General features: G+C 43.1%; 1 protein-coding gene across 1 annotated transcript in view; it reads right to left on the bottom strand.

The window, feature by feature from the left end:
• Positions 1-9466, bottom strand: part of GCC2 (GRIP and coiled-coil domain containing 2) — a 75378-nt gene extending 65912 nt beyond the window's left edge. The window contains exons 1-3 of the mRNA XM_006873033.1: positions 9410-9466; positions 6550-6634; positions 1907-1974 (exon numbers count right to left, since the gene is read on the bottom strand). Coding sequence (XP_006873095.1) covers positions 1907-1974; positions 6550-6586 — 105 coding nt within the window. The 5' untranslated portion in view covers positions 6587-6634; positions 9410-9466. The remainder of the gene's footprint in view (positions 1-1906; positions 1975-6549; positions 6635-9409) is intronic.
• Between the last annotated feature and the right edge of the window lie 262 nt (positions 9467-9728).

Raw genomic sequence — 9728 nt, 5'->3', positions numbered from 1 at the left:
GACACTGCACGGAGTCAACATTCAACCATCTCAAGAGGAAGCATCTGATCAAGAACTGAAGGTGCTGAAGAAAGATGTCCAGGCTACCCTGAGAGCTCTGGTAAAAACCCAGATTCTGGGCCTGACAGAACACAGACTGGAGCAATCTTTCAACACACTGATGTGGTGCTGGAGGCGCTCATTCGTCGATGCTAAGAGACTTGGAAGACAGCCACATGGCCGACTGGAAGAGAACCACATTTGTGTCCATTCCAAAGAAAGGTGAATCAATGGAATGCGGGAGTCTAATAATATCATTAATATCACATGAATGTAGAACTTTGCTGAAGATAATTAAATGCTTGCAGCAGTACATTGACAGGGAGCTGCCAGAAATCCAAGTCGGATCGAGAAGAGGACGTAAAACTCAGGATACCACTGCTGACATCATACGGAAGCAGAGAAATGTTTACTTGTTCTTTATTGACTATACAAAGGCATTTGATCTGTTATATGGGGACCACAAAAAACTGTGAATAGCATTCTGAAAAATGGGTATTCCAGTAGACTTCATAGTGGTCTCTAGGAACCTGAACACAGACGAAGAGGCAGTTGTTGGAACAAAACAGGGGATACTGAATGGTTTAAGATCAGAAACTGTGTGTGGCAGGGCCTTATCCTTTCATACTTAGTCAGTCTGTAAGCTGAGCAGATAACGTGAGAAGCTGGATTACATAAAGAAGAACGTGGCATTAGGATTGGAAGAAGACTCAATGACAACCTGAGGTCTGCAGATGCCACACTCTTATTACTGGAAGTGAAGAGAACTTGAAATGTTTACTGATGAAGTTCAGAGACTATAGTTTTCAGTATAGATTGCATCCCAATGTAAAGAAAACCAAAATTCTTACAAATGGACCAATAAACAATATCATGATAAATGGAGAAAAGATTGAAGTTGCTCAGATCCACAGTGAACACTCACGGAAGCAGAGTAAAAGAGCCCAGAAGAGACATGGCGATGGTCAGATCTGCTGCAAAGACCTCTCCACAGTGAGGTCTGAAAGCACCTGATGAGTCAATTGCCTCATATGCAAGAGAAAGTTGGACAATGAATAAGGAAGAGCACAGGAGTTACAGTGTTAGAGAAGATTATTCAAAGGACCATGCACGGCCAAAAAAACAAATCTGTCTTGGAAGTACAGCCAGATGTGCCTTAGAAAAAAAGACGGTGGAACTTCCTCTCTCAGTCTTTAGCATGTTCTTAGGCGGGACCAGGACGTCATGACTGGAAAAGTGGAAGAATCAACAGAAAGGAGGAAGACCCCCAGCAAGATGGACTGACTCAGTGACAGTATCAATGGGCTCAAACATAACTGTGAGGTTGGCGCAGGACTGGGCAGGGTTTCATTCTGTTGTACACAGCATCACTGAGTTGGAAGCGACTCAATGGCAATTAAGGGAGTTGGTCACGTTGAGCTTGAGGAGCAGAGAAGAGAAACACTTGAAGCTTTTCCCCTCATGCAGCTAGATACACAACTGTGAAATGTGGGTGAACAGTCATGGCAAGAGATAGAACTAGACGTCATCAGCCCAGAAAGGAATCCTCAAAGTCATGAGAAAGGCTGGGTTTCCTGAGGGCGGTGGAAAAAGCAAGGAACAGCCATAGTTACAGAATGCGTTGGAAGAAGAAAAGAGAAAAGCAAACACTCATCTTAAAACTACGAGGAACTCCAAGGTCATTTAACGCTCCCTTTTTACAGTGCATTAGAGGTAGAAAACTTAACGACCACCACTAAGTGTAAGGTACGGATTAAAAAGCCAGGTAAGCACTCTACCCAACTGGTAATATTCAAGGCAATTCAACAGACATTTCTTCAAAATAACTAAACACGAATTAAACTCATATTTGCAAAGGTTTTAGTACCTTTATAATATCATCAGTTCCTCCAGCAACAGGTTTTGATTTCAGTTCTTCAATTTCTTTCTCCAATTCTAAACATTAAATAAACAAGAAACAAAAAGAATTTCAGTTCAGAAATGAGGAAATCAACCAATGGTCACAGGAAGGAAGTATATTCTGAAAGTCACTATAAATTAGGACAGATACTTCTCTTTCATCCAGACCTGTATTTACTTCCGCTTCCCACTGTGATTAATTTGAAAGCAAATCCCAGACATATCATTTACTCTATAAATACCCTTACTGTATAATCTAAAAGTTACAACTAGCCCCACATTAAGCACAAATGCCAATTTGAGTATTTTATCAATTCACATCTAGGTCTGGAGTCTAATATACTTTTCCACATAAATTACCACCTTCAGCAAGAGCTGATCACACCTCCCAAACCATAACTTGACCTTTCTTAAGAACAAAGAAGTCTTGGGTTTAGTCACTGAAAATTCACCAGCTTATCCACTTAAACACAGACATTTAAGAACACTGAAATCTTTTTCCTTTTGGAATAAAAAGATGCTGAATGAGACTCAATCAAGTTCATTAAGTAACTATACTTATACACTCCCAGAATAGAGAAACATTCAGACTTTACTAGTACCTCTCCTCTTACTTCTTTATGCTCACGATCTTCTGCTGCTCGTAGTTCTACTGACTCTCCGGGATGTGTTCACAGAAAAAAACCCAGGTTTTGAAAACTTGACAATCCCCATGAAGAGAAAAATGCTTCAAGTCAACAACTTGTTTTCTAATCCTCCTCCCCCGCTCCTCCACCCTTTTCCTGTCACTTTCTCATACTGTGGTGGCCTGTGTGTCGCTGGGATGTCACTGGTATTTTAAATACCAGCAGGGTCACTCAGGGAGTCCTGGTGTGGTGCTGTGGGGTAATTCGCTGGACTGCAAAGTCAGTTTGAACTTCAAAGTTGGTGGTTCAAGCTCACCAGCTGCTCCTTGGAAACACTATACAGGATTACTATGAGTAAGAACAGAGTTGACAACACTTAACAACAAGGGTACACCCACAGTAGACAGGTTTTAGCTGAGCTTCCAGTCTAAGAATAAGGAGAGGTGGATGACTTCTGAATGTTTCATGAATAACAGAGAAACACTGTCAGATACAGGGCCAGAAGATGAGCCCCTCAGGTTGGAAGGCACTTAAAAAGCGACTGCGGAAGAGCTGCCTCCTCAAAGTAGAGTTACTGTGATAATGAGAATGGAGTAAAGCTTTCAGGACCTTCATCTGCTGATGGGGCACAACTCAAAATGAAGAGAAACAGCTGTAATGATCCCTTAACAACTGGAATATGGAATGTATGAAGTATGAATCTAGGAAAACTGGAAGTAGTAAAAAATGCAATGGAACGCATAAAGAAGGCGATCCTAGGGTGTTGGCCACTGAGTCTGACTAGCACAGGATTTACTGTGCTAGGCATGATAAACTGAAGAGGAATGGTGTCACAATCATCATCAAAAGAACATTTCAAGATCTATCTTTATGTATTAATATTGCCTATGATAATTAATATTCATACATCTACAAGGAAGACCAGTTAATGCCACTATTAGTCAAATTTACAACCAACCACTAAAATCAGTGATGATGACATTAAAGAATTCTACCAACTTCTTCAGTCTGAAATTGATCAAACATGCAATCAAGATACATTGATAATTACTAGTGATTAGAATGCAATGGTTGGAAACAAAGAGGAAGGATCAGTTGTCAGAAAATATGACTTTGGTGATAAAAATGATGCTGCAGATCACATGATAGACTTCTGCGAGGACCAACGACTTCTTCATTGCAAATACCTTTTTTAAATGATATCAAAGATGGCTGGCTATCCACATGGACCTTACCAGATGGAAGACACAGAAACGAAATGACTACATCTCTGCAAAGAGATGGTGGAAAAGCTCCATATCATCAGCCAAAACAAGGTCAAGGGCAGACTGTGGAACAAACTATCAATTGCTCATATCCAAGTTCAGGCTGAAGCGGAAAAAAACGAAAACAAGTCCACAACAACCAAAATATAAATTTGAACACTTTTTAGCTGAATTTAGAGATCATCTCAACAAAAGATTTGTTGCATTAAACACAAAATACCAAAGACCAGAAGAGTTGTGGGATGACATCAAGTACATCATACAGGAAGAAAGCAAAAGGTCATTAAGAAGACAAGGAAGAAGAAAAGACCAATATGGATGCCAGAGTGACTCTGAAACTTACTCTCCAGCACAGAGTTGCTAAAGCAAATGGAAAAAATGACGAGGTAAAAGAGCTGAACATAAAATTTCAAAGGGCAGACAGAGAAGACAAAGTCAAGTATAATTAAATGTGCAAAGACCTGGAGTCAGAAAACCAAAAGGGAAGCACAAACTCAGCATTTCTCAAGCTGAAAGAACTTGAAATAGTAAAGGATTCCACAGGCCAAAGACTCTCTTCTTGGGATGGTGCTGTAGGGTCCGCACTGGACTGGGAACTACAAGGTCAGTTCAAACCCACCAGCTGCTCCGTGGAAACCTATACAGCAGAGCTAGGGAACCTTTCTTCTATCAAAATGTATAATATCATTCACCAGCCATACAAAATTATCAACTTAAAGATCAGCCTGCTGTATTTGGTTAAAGTTTAATTACCTCACCATGTGACGGCTGGAACTGCCATGCCTTGGCAGGGCCAGACCACATGATCTCATGGGCCTGATATGGTCCAGGGCCGGATGTTCCCACCCCTGTTATACAGGGTGGCTACGGGCTGGAATCGATGTGATGGCACTTAACAATAATGAACAACGTACACAAAATAATGAATGATGCAGAAAGCACCAAAAGAAGATGGAAGGAACACACAGAGTCATTGTACCAAAAAGAACCAGACAATGTTCAACCATTTCAAGAGGTAGTACATGATCACGAGCCAATGGTACTGAAGGAAGAAGTCCAAGGTGCACTGAAGGCATTGGCAATGAACAATGTTTCGGGAACTGATGGAAAATTGAACTCTTTCAACAAACTGAGGTAGCAATGGAGGCACTCACTCATCTATGCCAAGAAATTTGGAAGACAGCTACCTAGCCAACTGATTAGGACATGGACATATGTGCTCATTCCAAAGAGAGGCGACTCGACGGAATGAGAAAAACCATTGGACACTATCATTAATATCATATCCAAGTAAGATTTTGTTAGAGATCATTCATAAACAGCTGCAACAGTACACTGAGAGGAGCTGGAGAGGTTCCATCGGGCTTCAGACAAGGCCATGGAACGAGGGTTATCACTGCTGAACGCAGACGGATCTTTGCTGAAACCACAGAACACCAGAAAGATATTTACCTGTGCTTTACTGAGTAGGCAAAGGCTTTCAATTGTGTGGATCATGACAAACTATGGACAACATTGCAGACGATGAATATTCCGGAACACTTAACCGTGCTCTTGAGGAATCTGTATATAGACTAAGTGGAAATCATTCTAATACAAGAGGACAATGAATGGTTAAAAATTGAGATAGGTGTGTGCCAGCATTGTATTCTTTCACCACACTTATTAAATCTGTTTGCTGAGGAAATAATCTGAGGCTGGACTATATGAAGAAGAATGTGGCATCAGGATTGGAGGAAGACTCACTAACACCCTGCAACATGCAGATGATACAACCTTGCTAGTTGAATGTGAAGACGACTTAAAATCCTTACTGATGAAGACCGAACACCATAGCCTTAAATATGGATTGCATCTCAATGTAAAGAAAACAAAAATCCTCACTACCGGACCAATAAATAACCTCATGATAAATGGAGAAAAGACTGAAGTTGCCAAGACTTAATTTTACTTGGATCCATGAAGCACTAGTCAAGAAATCCAATGACGTATTGCATTAGGCCAATCTACTGCACGAGACCTCTCTGAATAACGAAAACCGCAGAGTTCCAGTGTTAGAGGGGAACATGACAAGTCCCATGGACTGCCAGAAGAACAAACAAATCTGTGCTGGAAGAAGTACAGCCGGAATGCTCCTAGAAGTCAGGATGGCCAGACTTCGTCTCTACTTTGGACATATTATCAGGAGGGACCAGTCCCTGGAGGAGGACACTATGCTTGGTCAGCGAACAAGAGGAAGACCCCAACGAGATGGAGCAGCAGAGAGACAGCAGCAGGGATTGTGAGCTTTGTGCAGGACCAGGCAGTGCCTCACTCTTCTCCTCATCAGGTCACCGTGAGTCAGAACCAACTCCACGGCACTATGACCAACAATCAGCCCGTCCCCTGCTTTATCTCATAACGCAACGGAAAGTGCAATGTAAGCCGTGTGATCATAAAAACATCACACACAGGTCATTACAATTTTAAATAACAGCTTCTACTTCTCCATATAAGCTGTATTTAGAATCCTGGAAAATAGAACAAAACAAAAAAAACCCGATTTTTTTACCTACGCACAAATGGACTCCACTCCGCTGTGGGTCAGATCCACAAGGTTGGTGGTTCAAGCCCAACAGCCGCTCCTACACATGTTACTATGGGTCGGAACTGACTCAACAGCACTTAACAACAAGAGTAAATGGGATTGGTGGGAAAGATAAATATATTCAGCCCAATACCTGTACACCTTGATTTAGTTTTCTGTATTAGCATCATCTGCTTCTTGGCAAACTTGATGAGATCTTCCTTGGGCAATGTTTCCAGCTGAAAAATGTTGTGATGTTACCAGTTTGTTATCACTTGTTTCTAGCATACCATAAAAAGGAAACACAATGTCTACCTAAAAAGAAAAATAGTCTACTGAATAAAGTCTCTCTGCTACCTAAAAATAAGCACTGGGCTGCTAAATGCAAGGTCAGTAGTTCAAACCCACCAGCCGCTCTAACGGAGAAAGACAGAGCTTCCCGCTCTCACTGCAGCTATCTTGGAAACTCTATACAATGTAGCTGTGAGTCAGAACTGACTTTTTGGCACCTAACAACAAAGATACTCTATTGCACATTTTTCAAAAGTAGCAAATCAATTTTAACTTCATTATTAATTAAAACTCAAAACTAGCTGCTGCTGGATCGGACTCATTCTCCATTGTTGTTGTTAAGTGCTGTTGAGTTGGTTCTGACTTATAGTGACCCTGGATAGGATTTCTACGGAGCAGCTGGTGGGTCGAACTGCTGACCAGCGCTCATCCTATAGTGCCACACTAGGATTCCAGAATTTTCAACAGCTGTGCTCCTTGAAAGTCAATCTTCCTGGACTCCCTTGCCAGGTGCCTCTGGGCAGGTGTGAACTGCCGATCTTTCTGTGACTAGTCTAGTGCTTAATCATTTGCACCAACCAGGGTTCCAATCAAGCAACTGTTCAGTGCCGTGGAGTCGGTTTCCCATAGAAACCCTCTATAGGGTTTCCGAGGAGCGCCTGGTGAGTTTGAACTGTTGATTTTGTGGTTCAAATTCACCTCAGGGTTCAGTGCTTATCCTACAGTGTCACACCAGGACTCAGTTAAAAAAAAAACTACAAAGAAATCCCCATGACAGTGTGGGCAGAGAAGTGCCTGCGGGTGCCCAGCGCCGTGAGACTGAACAGAAGCAGAAGCACGTCTTTCTCCCACGGAGTCAACGTGCCCATCATTTCGGTTAGCACTGCTTAACCCCGGCACCACCAGGATTCCTTAATTAAGCAACTATGAAAAGTTACAAAACAAACAACAAACAAGAAAATCCCTGCAAACGTCATTTTATGTAAAGCTACTATCCTTTAGGTATAGAAAGCCCCCGGGTTTTGATTCCCTTAATTGTAGGGGTTGAGACTAATGCTATTTAAAGTTTCTTAGCACAATACATTTCTAGCCAAGGGTGAAAGAAGTCTTTGGCTGAAAGCAAACGGAAGATTTACTGTACCAAGATGAATCAAGCTTCATTTGGTGTTCATTAAAAATTAGTCCTTGAGGCCTGGTGTGGCACTGTATAAGCACTGCACTGCTAACCAAAAGGTCAGTGTTTCGAATCCACGAGCCACTCCTCAGAAACCCTCTATAGTCGGAACCGACTTGACAGCACTTACTACCAGGGTCTGTGTGGTGCTGTAGGTAAGCTCTGGACTGCTGTCTGAAGGCCACGGGTTCAAACTCACTGCAGCTGCTCCTCAAAAACTCTATACGGGGTTGCTGAGTCACAACCAACTCAATGTCACTTACAACGACCACGACCACAGCTGATGAAGAGACTTCCAGTGGTGGCCTCCTATGTCAGAGCACACTCTCTCTATGAGATTTTCAGTGGCTAACAGTTTGGAGGCAGATCATCAGGGCTTTCTGCTGATGCAGTACCTTTAAGTAGACTTGATCTTCCAACCTTCTGGTTATTAGCTGGGAGCATTAGCCATGTGCATTACTCAGGGAGGCCCAAAATTAGGCCTTAGTACTTGGGAAAATTACTTAACCCCAGCAGGCTCAGTTTCTCATTTGTGAAACGGGGATATCAATAGGAATTATTTCCCAGTTACTACAGAATTTGGAGTCTTGGTGTGGAGTTATAGGATCTGTACTGGACTGCGAACCACAAACCCACCAGCTGTTTCTTGGAACCGACTCCAAGGGACTTCACAACAATAAGAACAATGAAGTTTGTTAACGGAGCTCTGGTGGCATATTGGGTTACAGCAGTTAGAGTCTACCAGGTTCCGCAGGTGAAAGACAAAGGCTTTCTGCTGCTGTAGAGACTCAGCCTTGGAAACGCTACAGAGGAATTGACTCCATGACACACCATCACCACCAGTATCACATTTAGGAGGGGAGTGCAGTGGCTCTGCAGGATAAGCACTGTACTACAAACTAAAGACTGGTGGTTCAAGCCCACCAGCTGCTCTGTGAGATAAAGACAAGGTTTTCTGTTCCCGCATAGATTTACAACCTCAGAAACTCTATACAGGTGTCTATGAATTGGAACCGACTCCACGGCACAGAACACCATGAAGTGTAAGAGTGGGTGCTCAGGCTAGTAACCGAAACAAAGTGTGTGTGCAGTAACACGGTCACAAGTTCTGGGGCCTCTGAATGTTTACATGGTTAGGGCCCTGCCGATCACCTAATCCAGCATTCACAAAGGTAAGTGACTCTCATGGTTCACAAACCACGGGGACATCGTTCCCTAACTCCTGCTCCAGAGTCAGAACAGAACGTGCTCCTTAAGTTTCCTGCAGCTTTTTCCTCCAAAGCACTACCAGGTCTTCCTTCCCAGGCATTTGTACATAAAAGCCTGAAAACTTAGATGACTTCGTTTAATGTCTGAAAAACTGCAAACTCTCTCGGCAATGTTCACCCAGAGGCAGGAAGTAAACAGCCAGACCGTCCTAGATCAGCAACGTAAAGCTGGAGCTATGTAAACCCAACTGAGATCCCTTCGAGAATGACGGTTTCTTGTAAGTCATCCTTTCCCGCTGCCTGCCAAAGTCCCCCAGTTCACCCCCCCATCCACTCTTCACCTTGGATTTTCCAGTTCCAGGGGTAGATGGTGAAGCCCCCACATCCTGAACAGGTTCCTGCAAAACAAAACAAAACAAAACCCAGGTGACCAGAGACCTTAACTAATCCGAGCTGACCCACGGGGACCCTGTGGAAACCCGACCCAGGGTCGTCAGCACACAGCACAGTGGCCGGCACTTAAACATCAACACCGCAGCTGCGGTGAGCAGTGCATGAGAGAGAGAACAGGGTATGCGAACAGGTGACCACGAGAGCACAGGTGTGCGGGGCAGGTAACAACGCTGGGGAAGGAAGTCAGCGTGGAACTTTGGAGCGAGG

This window comes from Chrysochloris asiatica, unplaced genomic scaffold (assembly GCF_000296735.1).
Source record: "Chrysochloris asiatica unplaced genomic scaffold, ChrAsi1.0 scaffold00220, whole genome shotgun sequence".
NCBI lineage: Eukaryota > Metazoa > Chordata > Mammalia > Afrosoricida > Chrysochloridae > Chrysochloris > Chrysochloris asiatica.
The sequence above is the reverse complement of the archived record's forward strand: the minus strand, read 5'-3'. Positions and strand labels throughout refer to the sequence as shown.